The 18,211-nt window shown below is 42.1% G+C and overlaps 1 protein-coding gene across 1 annotated transcript in view; it reads right to left on the bottom strand.

Annotated features, from left to right (window-relative positions):
- Positions 1-18,211, bottom strand: part of PTPRT (protein tyrosine phosphatase, receptor type, T) — a 734,792-nt gene that overhangs the window by 372,278 nt on the left and 344,303 nt on the right. The window contains exon 8 of the mRNA XM_012652055.1: positions 11,928-12,037. Within this exon, the coding sequence (XP_012507509.1) occupies positions 11,928-12,037 (110 nt within the window). The remainder of the gene's footprint in view (positions 1-11,927; positions 12,038-18,211) is intronic.

Below are 18,211 nucleotides of genomic sequence, written 5' to 3'. Positions count from 1 at the left end.
AGACTATTTATTAAAAGGACCTGGGAAAAGCATTTATCCATGTAAGAAAAAAATGAATTTTATACTCCATCTTATACCATACACTTAAATTAATTACAGATGGATCAAGGACTTAAATTTCAAGAGCAAAACTATACAACTTTTGGTAGAAATATAGAAAAGTAATCTTTTTAAACATGTTTTCTTTTTCTTTCTTTCTTTTTTTTGAGATAGAGTCTTACTCCATTGCCCTGAGCCTAACTCACAGCAACCTCAGACTCCTGGGCTCAAGTGATCCTCCTGCCTCAGACTCCCAAGTAGCTGGGACTACAGGTGTGAGCTACCACGCCTGGCTAATTTTTCTATTTTTAGTAGACACAGGGTCTCATTCTTGCTCAGGCTGGTCACAAATTCCTGAGCTCAAGCAATCCTCCCACCTCAGCCTCCCAGAGTGCTAGAATTACAGGTGTGAGCCACCACTCCCAGCTAAGACTTTTTTTTTTTTTTTTTTTTTTTTTGAGACAGAATCTCACTTTGTTGCCCTGGCTAGAGTGAGTCCCGTGGCGTCAGCCTAGCTCACAGCAACCTCAGACTCCTGGGCTCAAGCAATCCTACTGCCTCAGCCTCCCAAGTAGCTGGGACTACAGGCATGCGCCACCATGCCCGGCTAATTTTTTCTATATATTTTTATCTGTCCAATTAATTTCTTTCTATTTTTGGTAGAGACGGGATCTCGCTCTTGCTCAGGCTGGTCTCGAACTCCTTCAAACAATCCGCCCACCTCGGCCTCCCAGAGTGCTAGGATTACAGGCGTGAGCCACCGCGCCCGGCCAAGACTTTCTTAAGGACGCAAAATGTGTTAACTATATAGGCAAAGATTGATAAATTGACTATAATTAAGGACTTTCATTTACAAAAGATACCTTGGAAGAAGTGAAAACAGAAAGTTACATATATAACTATCAAAACATTATCAAAAGTCTATTTAAAATACTGTTACATATCAATCAGAAAAGAACATATAACCCAATAGAAAAAAAGGCAAACATCAGTAGACATCCCACAAAGACTGAAATACAAATGAATAACAAATATATGAAGAGATATTCAACCTTATTAATGACTGAAGGAATACAAAGCAAGACAACAATGAAATACCACTTTATACTCATTTAACTGGCTGAAACGAAGACTTCTGATGATACCAAATACTGGAGAGAGTTTAAAATTATAGGCTTTCTTATGCTTTGCCCTGCATAAGTGTAAATCGGTGAAACCAGTTAGGAAAATAGTTTGTCAATTTTTGTAAAGTTAAACATTCATTTACCATAGGACCTAGTTTCTAGACAGAAATGCAAGAGAAAATCTTGCATGTATACTATAGGAGGTATGTATAAGAATGCTCATTTCATCACTGTTGATAAAGGCAACATTCCGGAAGCAATGCTAGCAAAACAATATGATATAAAAAGTGTTCCAAAAGATTATATACAATCTAAAAATCCTTTATTAAGTTAAAATACTAATAAAACAAATCAATGTGCTTTTAAGGAATGCATGCAAGTAGTAAACTATATAAAATGTCAATGAATTATGCACAAGGTTCAGGACAGTGGAGGAGTCAAGAAGATGAAATGGGGAGACATAAGTAAGTTGATGTAGATGTGCTTTTGTAGACCATAAGTAAATGTCAGATACTGTCAAGTTCTGATTGTCTTGAAAGGTGGCATGTTACTGAAAAATAAATGAATAAATAAATAGAAAAGAGGGTCATGCACGGACCAGTGAGGAAAGTGTTTCATGAAATTAGGAGTAAGATTAATCTGATTTTGGGCACTCAAGTTGTAGGTCAGAGCAGGAAGGGCCTTTTGAATCTATCTGGTCCAATCCTCTGAAATTAGAAATGTGGAAACTGAGGCCCAGGTTGGGAAGGGGACCAGTTCAAGTACGTTACTTGGCAATGGCAAACCAAAAGTCAATCTTAAATTTTCTAATTGTGCAATTCGCTATGTGATTTACAGTGATATACGTATATTAAAAACATGCATAAACTAAAAAAGAAACTAAGAGAGCAGTGACTATTTTTATGCCATTTCAAAGGGCTCTGAAGAAGACCTGGTAGGCGTGTATGTATGTATGCATGCATGTCTATTAATATATGTATTGAAACCATAAGAAGGTAGAGCAAGATCCTGTGGGTGTCAGATTTAGGGAATTACTTTTCTCTTGGTGAAGAGCAAAAAAAAAAAAAAAAGTAGTCAAAGGAAAAGGGCCCATCGGTTTGGGGTGAGGGGAGAAGAGCCACCTGCTGTCTCCTGAGCCAATGAAACGATGAGCAATGAATCACTAACTTGAATTCCAGACTCCAGAGGCCCCAGAACGGAGGCTCCAAATGTCGTGATGAGAGATGAAAACCTGCAAACACCCTTCATTTTGTTTTGACCAAAACAGAAGTGAAAGAGCCGGCCAGTTAAAAGCGGCAAATTCATGCTGCATTGCCCAGCCCCAGTGGAATTCCAACAGGAGTAACGCGGTAAAACATCCGAGATGAAAAGATAACAACTTGTGATGTTTAAAGAGACACTCCGCAACTTAAACACCACCTCTGGGCACAGTTTATTGAAAGGACCATAGCAGCTGGAGAGAGGGATCCATCTCTAGCCGCATGGCTGTGTGTACATGAGGATACCCTACAAAGGCCTCTGGGTACATGCACAGCACATCAAAATGCAGTTTCCCTCCCAACTCAGGAACGTGAAGGAGCCCATGCCGGGCGAGATGCAGAACTCACTCTTCATTTCCTTCCTTCCTCTCTCCTGGGACAACTGTAAATGCACAGAATTAAATTTAACCTCGAGATTTGTTTTTAATCCCAAATTTTTCTTTAACAAAATCTCTAGAGAGGAATTATTGCAGAAGTTTATGAGAAACAGTTGGGAGCCTGCTGAAGTGACAGGGAGTTTCTCCCGTGATGTTACCATGTCATAGACATGAGGAGACCGGGAGGTCCTCCAGTTCGGGAGAAATGAGATATAGCCCTGTGTCATGCTGCCATACAAATGCATGTGTGCATATGCACGCCAGTGTCCAACTACATAAGATCACGAAAATAGATGCTCACACACGCACACACCAAGACAAACATACTTATTCCCACGTGAGAACTGCAGGCATATTTTCGATGCAGAAACCCCTATTGTTTTTCTACAGCTGAACTGAATGATTCATGTTGACTGTGAAAATCTTATTGCCGGGAGAACATGATTTGCAGTCCTTTAGGTAAGGAGTGCTATGCATCTGTTGATTTCCACTGTCATTTACCTGGCTCCATCACAAATACCTGTTTTGTAATAGAGAAAAAGAAACACCCCAAGGCAAATATGTAGGCAGTCCTGATATTCCGCAAGTGGATGACAGGCACCTCTAATGGGCCCACTTACATAAACGTAACTCGCTCGCATCAGAACGCGACTTCCTTTCCTTGCAGACTCTGAGTGCCAGAAATCATTCTTTTCAAGCAGAGCTGTTTCTGTTGAAACACCTGTCAGCTTCCCTGTCAGCCGAGTGACCTGTACATGGCATCTACCCAGGGATGCCTGCATTTTTCACGTTTCTGGAAGAGACACATCCTATGGAGGCTGATTGATGAGCTGAGGGCTAGAAAAAAATGGTTCCTAGACATCCCAGGGCCCTGACTTTTAAGATTTAGGGAAGGCCTCTGGGCAAATCTATTAAGGTTTTGTGTGTGCGTGTATCTTTTTTGATCACACAAAAAACACAACAGAACTAACTTCTACTATCCAGGACAGAATGAAAGATTTGTAAGGGAAGGTCCGTAGTGGGCTTCAGCATCAGAGTTGCAAGATGCCATTAGTAACGTGCAAAGTGATATTGACAGAATGATACCTCCCTGTGTGTCTTCTGTTACTCCATACACTGTATAGCAACCTTGAGAGAAAAAGGCCAATGCTCCCTGAACTTGATTCTTAAAGAAAATTAGCACCTAGCACCTGCCTGTGCATGAATGAGTTGGCTGTCGTGTAACATCGGATGGAGGTGGAGTCTGGCAGAGTGAGAGTGAAGACAGTGTGAGCCAGGACCAAGACTATTTTTTTTAGCAGATATTAGCTAGGATAACACATCAGAGGAGATTGCATCCATTTCAGACAATGCTTCTTCCCAACCCTGGATTACATTAAAAATTGCCAAGGAACTTAAAAACAACAAACAAACAAGAACAACACAAGGATAGAGCCCCTCACCCAGAGATTTTGATTTATTTGGACTGCAGTGAGGCCCATCCATCCATCCATTCATCCATTCAGGTATCTGTCTATCTATTTATTTCTCTATATTGTTTCAAGCTCTCAAGGTATCCTTCTTTTCAAAAATAAACTTTATGTTTTAGAGCAGTTTTAGGTTGACAGCAAAATTGAGCTGAAGGTATCTCAAGGTTCGTGATTCTAATCTTCAGCTAGGCTTGAGAACCACTAAATTAGTTAGACAAAAATTTCATCATTACCCCTTGATAAGATAAAGCACAAATCTGCACATTCATCCAAGGAATATTTATTGAGTACACACTATGTGCAAGCTACTATGTTTGGGCCTCAGGACACATTGAAAAGCACAGTAAATATGGCCCGTGTTAGTCATTTCCAGACCAAGGGCTGTCAGCTGGGAACCAGGGGAGAGCTGATGTTGCAGTTCCGGTCTGAGAGTCGTCTGCTGGAAGAATTTCCTCTTGCTCAGGAGAGCTCAGGCTTTTGTTCTATTCAGACCTTCAACTGATCAGATGAGGCCCCATCAGTATCAGGGAGGGCAACCTGCTTTAGTCAAAGTCCACTGATGTAAATGTGAATCGCATCCAAAAACACTTTCACAGAAACATTCAAAATAGCGCCTGGCTGTACTTTTGCCAAAGTGTGGTCCAGCCAAGTCGACATAAAATTTGCCATCACACGGCCTGTGCCTTCATGGGGACAAAAGTCCAGTGGAGGGTGGGATAGCACTCAAGTAACAAACAAAACAAGTGCAAATTGTGGAAATGGTATGAAAGAAAGCAAAGTGCTAAGAGAGAAAGCAGACAGGAATCTGTTTTGGATCAAGTGGACAAGACAGGAGAAAAGCCTCTTCACCTAACTTTGAGGAGTGTGAAGTTCAGAGTGCTACGGGCAGAAGGAAGGACATTCACCAAGTCACATGGCTGTGAAGAACTGGGTGAGCCTGAGACGGTGTCAAACGGCTGGAGGCACCGGACCACAGTGAGCAATGGGAAGGGAGGCGGGAGATGAAGTCAGAAAGGTAGGCAGGGGCTGGATCATTCAGTGACCTGAAGCTAAGATGAAGCCAAAGGAGAGAAGGGACAAGATAAGACTGACTTTTCAGATGTTCTGTCTAGCTGCGGTGTGGAGAAATGGAATAGGGGGAGGGTGGACGTGGGCCGGCATGGAGGTACTGACATAGTCCAGGCGTCCGATGGGTGCTCGTAACAGGGTGTGGCGGTGGAGACTGGGCCACTAGGCCTGATCTGTGTCTATTGTGGCAGGAGAAATGCACAAACTTTCTGGTGGATTGGCTGTGTGGCAGCGGGGGGCAATGGATGACTCTTACATTGCTGGCTGGAACAATTGAAAAAAAACCAGAGCTTTTTTTTCCTAGTTACCAGCCTGGCTTGAGTTATACCCAATAGCAGCCAGCATTATGCAAATTGTGTGTCCTAATTAACTAAGATCTAGTTTGAATTATGCAAATTCTTGCTTCGGGCTGTATTAGTCACGATCCAGCTGATTTCTTCCTGCCTAGACTACCTCCTGGCCATCTGGACCATGATGTCCCACTCTACCCACTGCTCCTCGGGGGTCAGAGTCTGAGGTCCAGGACCCCTGAGCGGTCACCGTGGCCAAGTGGAAGAACAGGAAGAGGTGTGCCAGTGCATCGTTCGTCCAAACAGAGCTGGGAACCTCCGTGGGCCTCTCCCTTTGACAGTTTGCTCATCAGCTTATCCTCACAGATGGTCCCCTCTCTCCATCAGCGTTTGTGTTTGCTTTTGTCCTGTTCAGAGCTCTCTGTCTCAGAAGATGCCCCAGCCTTCTTGCAATGCACTCTGTTGATTGCTGGGGCCCGTGCTTTTTGATCAGATTGAATCCAACTATCTGTAAGCTGCAAAATATTGACAAACCCTCCAACCTCCTGTACCTTTTAAAGGCACTCCCACACAGGAACGCCGCCGTGTTTTATTGAGGCAAAGCCTGTGTTTTATTTAACTCTGAACGCCATGCACCTAGAATAGCTTGTAAGATAAATGCCAATCAACTCCGGCATAATCAAGACACCCATTCCTGCCTCATTAGGGTCTTCTCATTCCCTTTAAGCTTCTCAGATTTATACACTGTAATTAGAAACTTGGTGATTTTGACTGCTAAACAGAAAGGCTTACTGGGAGGCTTCACATGTCTGAATTTTAAATATTTTCACACTTCGTTAACCCGGTTGCGAAGTGTAACATCTTCTGGCCCAATTCCCTCACACTGTGTGATTTTTATTTTTGGACAGAGACGAGAACAATTAATTGAATTGAAACACATATTGATTACTGTTTTTCATGAACTCTGAACAGCTTGTCTCTAAATGATTTTATTGAAGAGTTTTCAGACAACTGTTTGGCTGGATTCTGATTCTGGTGACCTCATTCCGGCTGTTGAGTGCCTGTCTGCAGTTGTGATGGTCTGAGTTTTTGGTGACTTGTCATTGTTTCCAAGAGCTGAGTCAGGATAGGAGAGGCTACACTATCCCTCTTTACATACAGTCCCTGATTGGAGAACCTTAATTTCTCATTCAAACTGAAGAGCAGGGTTCTGGAAGAATCTATGTGAATCGTATGCTTTCCATATGCCTGGTGAAAATACTCAGCTCTTTGGACCCCAAGTGAGCAGGAATATTCCCTAGTTCATTCAATACCCACGTTATTCATGCAACCACTGCAATGTTTTCATCAAGTAGAGCTTTCCGGATGAGTCGATGATGTTCCCTCACCACCTCTAGCACCCCCTTGTGCAAATCCAGACTGCGAGATTTTAGAACATCTCCTGGACTGGTGCTTTTTATGCTTTGATGTGCACAAGAATCACCTGGGGATCTTGTTAATGCAGACTTTGATTCAGTGGGTCTGGGCTGGGCCTGAGATTCTGCATCCGTAAACATGCTCCCAGGTGATGTTGACGCTGATGGTTTGTGGACATAGGGCCTTTGATGCTACCTCTCTCTGTGCACGATCTGTCACACTGTTAGGAGAGTGATCATAGAAGTGCATTCCGTATCTCCCACTAAAGTGCAAATCTTGAAGATCTGAGGCCATGGTCTAATGCATCCTAAAACTTCCTGTTGCAGCTGAGGTGAGGCTGGCTGCAGTGGGCTCTGATGAGCATTCTGAGCTCCCAGTTCAGTGGGCAGAAAGAGAGGTCACAGCTGCTGCAGAATTAGGTTGTTTCACAGCCCTGGGGTGGCAACAGGATCAGGGTGAGACTCCCATCCCTCAGGGAAGGAGGGCCTAGGGTCTAACAGTATATGGCTCCAGGAAGCTCATCAAGGTAAGAGCTCAGTACTGAAAGGAGAGGGTCAAGGTTGGGTTAGCAGCAGGAAAACAGCAGTTGTAACAAAGCTTTCACATCACCTGCCAGGTACAAGGTCTTCTAGTAAACAGCTGAGCCCTCATCGCAACATCACAAATGATGGAATGTCCTGACCTCCTGGGGTATTTTGCAGATGTCTCCAAGATGCCTATGTGCCCACCATCCACACAACAGCTGGGTGATCTTTTAGGAATGTAAATCGGATTCCTTCATTCCTCTAGTTAAAACCTACTTAGAGCTTTCCATTTCTCTCAGGATAAAACACAAACTCTAGGGGCCCTGCATTCCCTGCCCCTGCTCCACCTCCCATGATGGTCTCATCACCATCCTCCACGCTTACCAAGCCCCGGTTACTCTGCTGTCCCTTCTATTTTTCAGACATGCCAAAGTCATTCCCACCTCAGGGCCTTTGCACTGGCTGTTTTTCTTCAAGTGACATCACTGCTTCACCTTCAAACACTTTGGGCAGCTTAAAAGCAAGGTTTAAACAGAAAAGCAACTCCAAAATGAGGTAGAACCTTTGATTTTGTGGGTTTGGCATGGATTTACTTTTCCCTTCATTCTTACCCAGTTGAAGCTTGGAATAGTCTGACACCTTCATGGGAACCGAAGCCTAGAGACAAATGGGACTTAATCAAAGCCACGCAGATTTTGGGGTTGGAGGCAGAATTGTCCAAAGATAGATCCAGAGGTTGTGATTTAGACTCATGGGAAAATAAATTTAATCTTGACAGTAATTGGACCCACTATATTTAGCAATGACACAGTTATAATAATGAAACACCTCATCCCTCCCTTCCCCCCACTTTTTTTTTTTTCTTTTTGCCTTTTTAGCTTACCGAGTCCAAGTACAAAGTTGTGCGTAGGAGGGCATACTGGATTTCTCCTCCATTTGTACTATCCTATTTTTCTTTGTAACAAAATACTCTTTTTGAGGCCAGAAGAGGGTGAATTTTAATTTATGGATTTCTCTCTTGAACTTACAATTAGAACTAACTTTAAAAATCAAATTGGTTTCATCTAATTAAATTTGGAAATTGCCTCATAAAGACATGCTTTGTTATAAATGTCTTTAAAAGCAAGGTCCCTTGCTTACTATCTGGGACTGGATTAGGTTGGGCCCAGCACGGAGGGGACTCCCCATCTCTCTGCTCAGGAGGACACACTCTCCTACCAACTGGCAAAATGTTCTAAAGAGTAGTGTTTTCTAGAGCAGCACTGTAGATTTTAATGCCCGAAGGAATCACCCAGAGATATTGTTAAACTGGAGATTCTGATTCAGGATATCTGGATGGGCCTGAGATGCTGCATTTCTAACCAACTCCCAGGGGACACAGTTGTCGCTGGTCCATGAACTACACTAGGTTGCAGCAAGGGCCAAGACATCTCCATCGGAATCTAGGAGACATGGTTTTGTCATCTTGGCTGTATGACCTTGGTCTTTTCATTTCACCTCTCTGCCCCTCAATTTGTTTGTATGTAATGATAACAGCTAACATTCATACTGTTATTTCTAAATGCCAAACCCTGTACAAAACACGTATTTAGCTTGATCTTCACAACAACCCTATGAGGCAGTTTTATTATTCTCCTGGATTTTTCAGATGAGAAACCTGAGGTTCTGAGAGGTTACAGGATGTACACGAGGTCACAAAGTAAGTAAATGTCAGAGATGGGATTCATATCTAGGCTGTCTGATCTCCAAAGTCAACATTTGTACCTTCTTGGTCCTTTATAGCTCATGACACACGTGATACAGTCATGTTTATGCTCAAAATACAATGTCCTCCTAGGCCTAAAACCTCCTTAGCTCCCTTCATGGCATCCCTTAAGAATTGTGGCATATTCCCAAAAAGTAGCCTCAAATGTTTACAAACAAGTGAGCCAGCTGGAATACTCTGGCCTGGTTCTATGTAATCATAGCCCAAGTAGCAGCCAAGAAGCTACTTGAAGGTATCTCGACATAGCCATTGTTAGTAGAGTCCCTCACGGGAGTGCCAACATCCCATGCATCTGGTCTTTTAAAATTCACAAAGCACTGGGTTAACACAGAAGTGAAAAGAGTGTGCTGTGCCCACCTTTGTGCCTTGAGCTCCAGAGAATGTGCCGTATAATGATGCCTCAACTTCAGGGGCTATTGCTCAAACAGGGCATCTAACACAACAGTTGTGTTTGCACCCTTGCTCTCCCTCTATTTCTTCCTTCTTATCATGGAATAGCAATCACGATAGTGGCCAGTTCAGTTCATGCATAATCCTACTAGAGGAAAAAATATATTCCTTCCAAGGAAGAAGTCTGTGCAGAGACATAACTCCACCTGCAGCATGGCCTGGACCAATGGTTTCCAAGCGCAGGTAGATTCGAAGACCAGGGCCTTTTCATGACAAAATCAACATCAATCCAAGGCAAGGTAAGAAAAAAATAAAGTGATTGACATGAGTTAGTCATAAAGCTAAATTTATTCAATTTGAAGGACTGCCTTTTATTTTGAAATTATATTCTTTCTGTATTTTTAGAATTATGTCTTTTACTAAATCATGTTGATAAAAATGGTAAATTACCCTATGCTAATCCCCCAAACCTTTTGAAATGTTATTGGCCTGCGAATTCCAGAAGTCTCGAACATCTGGCTTAGACAGCCTTTTACATAACAGTACTAAGTAATTTAACTCCCTAAATTGTGGGTCCTTTCCCTCTGCTTTACAAAGAACAGACTGTCACATTCGATAGATCTCTATTTCGTTTATATGTGTGTATGATTGTGGTCTCCACTTTACAAAGAATAGCATGTAGCTTTGAAGTGATTGGATTTTGTTCCAGTTAAATTTCCAGTCCCTCTCTTTCCAGACAAGATTCTGAACACATCCTAAGCAAGGTGTTATCGGTACAAGGCCGTCTCTTCCTCTTGGAGCATGCCTAGGAAGAAAGCTTCTCTCAAACATGAGGCCGGAGAAGGCTCATAAATGGTGGGAATAGATGTCTGTTCCCTCCTTCATGTACTGATCCTGGGAGCTGCACCAAGCTCCTTGCAATTTCTGAAATGGGGACGTTAGATAGCTCTTCTGAGAAATGCAAGATTTAGTGAGTCAAGGTGTTTTCTCAAGCACCTTGCATGTGTTGGATAATCTCTTCCCTCAGAGAGCTCTGAACACCTTCTAAGTCTTTCTAGAGAGTCCCATCAGATTAATCCCAGGTCTTCCTCATCAAATATCCATTGACTTCCTTCCTAGAGATCACCTTCCCTAATGGCAGCAACATTCTTCCCCAAGCCCACTATCTAGGTGCATGTTTCTGCGATGTGCAGTCAGTGGCTTACGCCTTTCCACAGGTCCACGTTTCAGCCTGGGAGTGCTAATGTCTTTGTCTTCCCCAGACTCCTCGGGGCAACCCTCAGGCAGCGATTACCACCTCCATTTTACAGATGAGGAAAATGAGGCTTAGAGAGAGGAGGAATCTGCCAAAGGTAACTTGAGACTATGGCAGTGCTATTAGGACACTAGGCTATGTCATTCCAGCTGCGACATCCATGCCCTTCCCTCTGCATTGCTGTGTTTTTCTATTTCATCCAGTATTGCAATCTCATGTTGTCTAAGAATACAAGGTGTGCAAGGAGGGTCAACCTTTGCCTACATCCCAATACTTGAATCTTAGCATCATCAGTTTTGTTGGAGATGTGTTGTTTTGTTTTATTTCGCAATGAACTTTTATCTACTTTGTTTTAGTTTTACAAGTTTTCAGTAAGCCATATTGTGTTGGCTTGATGAGTAAATTCCTATTTGAGTAGGTTCTGTTCCATCTCTGATAGGATAAGGCCCTGCTAATGCTTGGAGAGGGGCTTTGGACACTATCACCTGGGTGAAAAAATATATCTTTGGGCACAGAGCAATTTAAATTTTAACAATCCTGTGCCCCTGTGGCAAAGGGTCACCGTGGGGTTCTTTTCGAAGCCCAGGGGCTGCTCTGGGTGAGCTGAGCATCGTGTGGGTCTCGCAGGTTCCCAGGTGAGTGTTAACCACTGTTTGCCAGGCCTGGGTCAGGATAATCTGACTCCGCGAGTTCTGACTCCTTTGTGGAAGAGATCAATTGTCACCATAAGCACCTCTCTGGATGATGGCATGTCCAAATTTCTTTATCTCTGGGGCTATCGAGACAACTCAATTGTGTGCCCTTGTGTTTTCTTCCCATTGTACTGTCAAACGTTTTGACAAGTTGTGTCTGACTCACCTTTATGTCCTCAATGGAAGGAGTATTCACCAACTTCAGGCTGAAGTGACTTGGACAGTTAAGCCAGTGACGCAGCGCAAGGGGCAGCCTTACCTCATAGAGTGTGATGACCCCATTGGTCTCATTAGGAGGTTTCCACTGGATGTAGATCTTCTCCTCAAAGGGCCCCCCTTGGATGGATTCTAGAGGAACAGCTCCTGGAACTACAGAATGGAAAAGTTATGAACTTGATGTCACTTTCCATGTCATTTCTCCAACCCAATTGACCTAGAACAAGGTTGGCAAAGTTTCTATAAAGGACCAGATAGTATTAAATAAATATTTTAGGTCTGATGTGCCATATTGTCTCTGTCACAACTACTTAATTCCTCCACTGTAGCACAAAAATGGCACAGATAATCCCTAAATGAATGGGCATGGCTGTGTTCCAATAAAAATTTCTTTCAAAAAAATAGGCAATGGGCTGGATTTGACCCATGAGCCATAGTTTGCTGACCCCTTTTCAGAAGGCAGATCAGGCTTTTCATCTGCAGCCTGAGCATGTCTGTTCACGAAGTGAACCCGATAAGAGTGGAGAGGACATAAGCAGGCCCCAGTTCTGCCAGCAAGTGGGAATCTGGCCTTTGCTTTAGGATTGACACCTGAGGGATGGAAAGTGAGCTTCCCTATCATTTTACCAACTATCATTTTCATAACTCTGCCAAGTTTTCTCCAACTTTAGGACGTGCTTCCTCAGTTTCCTGACTAATTCCTGAATCCAACAGGAACTCTGTGCCTTGAAACCTCAATCCAATTAGGAGAAGCTCACCTTGCTCCAAGAAGGCAGCTGGCTTCCCTTGCTGCAGAGTTCCCAATGCCTGGCATGGGGCAGACACTTAACAACTATTTGCTGCTTGGGTGAATAAGCGAATGAATGACCTATGCCAGCATTTTGCCCTAATGAGCACAACCTTTCCTGGGGCTGCTTCTGTAAGCAGGTCAGTCTTCCTGCCAGCATCCTCCTGCTGGACTGCACCATCCTTACAACTGTCTGAAAGATGCTGAACCAGAAAATAAAAATGATTTCCCAAACTTTCAGTTATAAGCCCCTAGGGAATCATGAGTTCCTGTAAATTATTACTGGATCTATTTATATTTTGGCATTATCAAAGCAGGTACTTTTACTAAGCACTTCCTCTTTGATTGGAATTTTACATACATTATTTCACTTAAGCCACAAAACAGCGCTGCCCAGTGTGCAGTATCTCCTTTGTGCCAATAAGGGAACTGAGGCTGAGAGAATTAAATAACCTGCTCAAGGTCATATGGCTTTTAAGTTGTAAAGAGGGAACTAAACACCTGTCTATGAGTTTTACAGCATGTACTCTTAATCATCACGCTATGCCTCTCTACATATAGCCTCGGCCATATGTTGCAATCAGTTCCCCATTGTTAAATTAAAATATACTGAGTTTTTCTCACTATGGACATGATACACAGAATTTGTAGAATATTAAGAATCTACAAAAGGGTTAAAAAAACAAAATCACTCATAATCCCCATATTCAAAGATATTTTTCTAGTATTTTTAGGCACACGAAATACATATATATGTTATTTTTAAAATATAAAATATGCCTATGCATATATATTTCTTATTTGTAAGAATAACTTATTTGTAAGAATGAACTCCTACTGTACATCTTGCGCTGTGACCTTCTTTTATCTGTAAGGAAGTCACAGAATAAAAAAGAAAATCCTTGGGTGTTCTTTGGGGCCATGCATTTTAATGGCTGTTTAGAGGGGTAGGTGCCTCTTTATAGTCACGCATCCTTTATTATTGGGCATTAAAGTTCGTCATGATTATGAGCAATGCTGGAATGAGCATTCTTATAAGTAAGTATTTGCATGCAACTCTGCTGATGTCCCTAAGATAAATGCTTGGAAATTAATTTACTGGGCCAAAGTAAATGAACTATTTTATTTATTTATTTATTTCAGCATATTATGGGGGTACAGATGTTTAGGTTACGTATGTTGCCCTTGCTCCTCCCCTCCCCTGCTAAGTCCGAGTTTCAAATATGTCCATCCTTCGGGTGGTGCGCATTGCACTCTTTGTGTATGCATATACCCGTCCCCTCCTCCCTCCTCCCTCCTCCCCCTCCCCCCCCCCCCCTGCCCAACATCGAATAGAAGTTTTTCTCATATGTGCACTTATGTGTTGATCAGTTAATACCAATTTGATGGTGAGTACATGTGGTTCTTGTCTTTCATTTTTGGGATACCTCACTTATAGCAGCACAATTCACAATTGCAAAGATGTGGAAACAACCCAAGTGTCCATCAATACATGAGTGGATTAATAAAATGTGGTATATATATACCATGGAGTACTATTCAGCTTTAAGAAACAATGGTGATATAGCACCTCTTGTACACTCCTGGATAGGCTGAACTATTTTATTTTTAAGGCTGTTGACACATATTACCACATTGCTTTCCCGAAAGTTTGTACCATTCTGGACTCGCCAACAAAAGAATATGTCTAGTCTCTATCCTTGCCAACACCAACTGTTTAAAAATTAAGTGGTGTGCGTGTGTCTTTTTTAGAATATTGGAGAATGTGCATTCTGTTTCCAGTTTTACTAGCCATTTACACTGATTCTTTTATGAACAAGCTCTATACCCCTCATTTCCCTATATGGCTCTTTGTTTTTGCTCATCTTTGTCATATGGGCTTGTAATTGTAATCTCTTTTTAAGGACATAAGCTTTCTTGCACAGGTTGCAAATATTTTTGCCAGTTTATCATCAGCTTTTTAAGTCTTTTAGAAATGTAGAAGCTTTTAATTAGTGAGATCTCTTATTGTTGTCCCTTATCCACTCTTCCTTTCCACAAATATTTGTTGTGTATTTAACATGATCAGGGGACTGGTCTGGACACTAGGGATGCACCAGGAACAAGGAGAGATGTAGTCAGATGCTTGTTAAAGTTTGTATTCTGGAAAGGGAGGCAGACATTAAATAATTACACCCACAATTAATTAATTACACTTGTTATCAGGACTCTGAGGTACAGGGATGTGGTATTAGGAGAATTATAACAAGCAAAGAAGATCCAGCGTACCAAGTTAGAATAGGAAGCGGCACATGTGTTAGAGTTGGTGGATAAGTAGGAGTTACTAGGGTGAAAGGGGGAGAGGTGTTGAAGTGTAGTGGATAGCTTTGTGAGGTCAAGGATGGAAAGAGAAAGGTCAGTTAGGAGGTTGCTGTTGCCATCCTGGAGAGAAAGAACAGTGGCCTGGCCCGGGGTGAGGGCAAGAGAAACTGACAGTGAAGGAGATTTGGGGAGGCTAAACTGCCATGACTTGGTGGTGATGGGTAAGGGTGATGGGGGGAAGGGCTGTGTCACGGGGAACCCCAGATCTTTTGTTTTATACAACTGCGGGATCAGAGCATTTGTACGTAGAGAGGGAACCTTAAAGGATGACCAGTTTTGGAGAGGATGCTGAAGTCAGTTTTTGTCATACTTTCCATTTGAGGCACATGGAGAACATCCAAGTGGCAATGTTGAGTAGCAGGTACATGTAGGAAGACAGGGGCCAGTGTCGGAAATTGAAACCATGGGCAGGAAATAGATAGGAAGAATAGACAGCAGAGAGAAAATATCCAGGTCTAGGACTAACCCAAGAGGAACTCCAATCTTAACAATTAGGAGGAGAACAAATGGAGAAACTGGGAGGCAGAGTTCAGAGAGGCTGCTGGAAAACCAGGGAGGGGAGCTGCCACTGCAGCATCCAAGGAAGGGAACAGTCTCGGGAAGGGACTGGTCGACGTGATTGACATGGCTGAGTGAGCAAGTGAGATGTGGCTTTAAACGTGCCCATTGCATCAAGTGACCTCAAGGTTGCTTGTGCCCCAAGCAAAAGTAGTTTAAGGGAAAAATGTTGGTTCACAAGCCATTCTGAAGAGGGTTGGGAAAAGAATGTGAGGTGAGGTGAGCCAAGTAAACAAGTAAACAACTTTTGCTATGAAGAGAAGGGGAATGCAAAAAAGAGCAGGATGAGATGTGGAGCCAAAATAGCACCCCCACCAGAGATAAGAGAGCTTATGGCCTGATTCAAGGCACCAGGAAAAATCCAAAATAGAGGTGAGAGGTAGAAGGGTGGGGAGAGAGGGGTAACTGATACTGGTAGGGTCCTGAAAAGGCAGGAGCAGGGGTGGGTTGAAAGAAGGTACATTTCTCTCCGTGAGAGGAGAGAAAGAAAACGTGAAGATGCTTTGGAGGAAGGAGTTTAGGGGTCCTAATGGTTTTATTTTCTTGAGAAGTGGGGGGTGAAGCCACCTACCAAAAGCATAGTGGGAGACAAGCTGCATCAAGAATTTGAGAAGATTGTACTAATTTGCAGTCTCACCAACAGTGTATAAGTGTTCCTTTCTCTCTGCATCCACATCAGCATCAGTCGTTTTTGGAATTTTTAATCAAAACCATTCTAACAGGGGTAAGGTGATACCTCCTTGTGGTTTTAATTTGCATTTCCCTGATGATTAGTGACATTGAGCATTTTTCATGTTTGTTGGCCATTTGTGCATCTTCTTTTGAGAAGCTTCTGTTCCTGTCTTTTGCCCACTTTTTAATGGGATTGTTTGTTTTTCTTTCTTGCTGATTTGCTTGAGTTCTTTGTAGATTCTGGTTATTAGTGCTTTATCAGATGTATAGCTTGTGAATATTTTCTCCCATTCTGTAGGTTGTCTATTTGCTTTGTTGATTATTTCCTTAGCTGTGCAGAAGCTTTTTAATTTAATCAAGTTCCAGTTATTTATTTTTGTTGTTTCTGTAGTTGCCATTGGGGTTTCAGTCATAAATTCTTTGCCTAGGCTGATATCTAGAAGAGTTTTTCCTACATTTTCTTCTAGGACTTTTATGGTTTCACGCCTTACTCCTGAAGGAACTAAAAGTAGACCTACAATTTGATCCAGCAATCCCACTACTGGGTATTTGCCCAAAGGAAAAGAAGTCATTTTGTCAAAAAGACACCTGCACTCAAATGTTTATTGCAGCACAATTGACAATTGCAAAGATGTGAAATTAACTCAAGTGCCTATCAATTCATGAGCAGATTAATGGAATATGGTATATGTATACCATGGAAAAAGGATGAATTAAGGCCTTTTGCAATAATTTGGATGGAACTGGAGACCATTTTCCTAAGTGAAATATCTAAAGAATGGAAAAACTAACACCATATATACTCACTATTAAATTGGAACTAACCAATGAGCACTCATGCGCACAGAGGGAAGCAAAACTCAGTGGAAATCAAGCAGGGAGAAGAGGGGAGGAGAGGAGAGGAAAAATCTACCTAATGGGTACAATAAACATTATCTGGATGATGGGCACACTTATAATCCTGACCCAAGCATTACAAAAGTGATCCACGCAACCAAAAACATTTGTACCTCCATAATATTATATTTTGAAATTAGAAAAAAAGATGCACTCCCATGTTTATTGTAGGACTGTTCACAATAGCCAAGATATGGAATCAACCTAATTGTCCATCAATGGATGAATGGATAAAGATTGTGATATATATACACAATGGAATATTATATAGCCACAAAAAGAATGAAATCCTGCCATTTGCAACAACATGGATGGAACTGAAGAACATTATGTTAAGTGAAATAAGCCAAGCACAGAAAGACAAATCTTGCATATTCTCAGTCATATGTGGGAGCTAAATATTAAAAACAATTGATCTCATGGAGACAGAGAGTAGAATGATGGTTACCAGAGGCTGGAAAGGGCAACAGGAGTGGGGTGGGGGGAATAGAGTGGGTTAATTGGTGCAAAAATATGGTTAGATTGTTAGATAGAATGAACACTATTTGATAGCACAAGAAAGTGACTATAGTCAACAATAAGTCAGGGTGCACTTCAAAATAACTAAAAGAGTAGAATTGGAATGTTCATAATACAAAGAAATGTTAAATGTCTGAGGTAATGGATACCTCAATTACCCTGATTTGATTAATTCACATTGTGTGCTTGCATCAAAACATCACATGTACCCTATAAACATATACAACTATTATGTACCCACAATAATTAAAAATTTAAAATAAAAAAATAATTTGAGAAGAGTGGAGAAGATGTAATCATGGAGAATAAAGTGAGCTGAATATAGACATGCAGATTCTACACACTCATCTTGAGAGTCTGTCTGATGGTGGTTGAGGAAGGTCTATCTGATGGAGGTTGAGGAAGGTCTATCTGATGGAGGTTGAGGAGGGTCTATCTGATGGAGGTTGAGGAAGGTCTATCTGATGGAGGTTGAGGAGGGTCTATCTGATGGAGGTTGAGGAAGGTCCATCTGATGGAGGTTGAGGAAGGTC

Source organism: Propithecus coquereli, unplaced genomic scaffold (genome assembly GCF_000956105.1).
Source record: "Propithecus coquereli isolate 6110/MARCELLA unplaced genomic scaffold, Pcoq_1.0 Scaffold378, whole genome shotgun sequence".
Lineage (NCBI taxonomy): Eukaryota > Metazoa > Chordata > Mammalia > Primates > Indriidae > Propithecus > Propithecus coquereli.
Note: the sequence above shows the minus strand (reverse complement) of the source record. Positions and strands in the feature narration are given on the sequence as shown.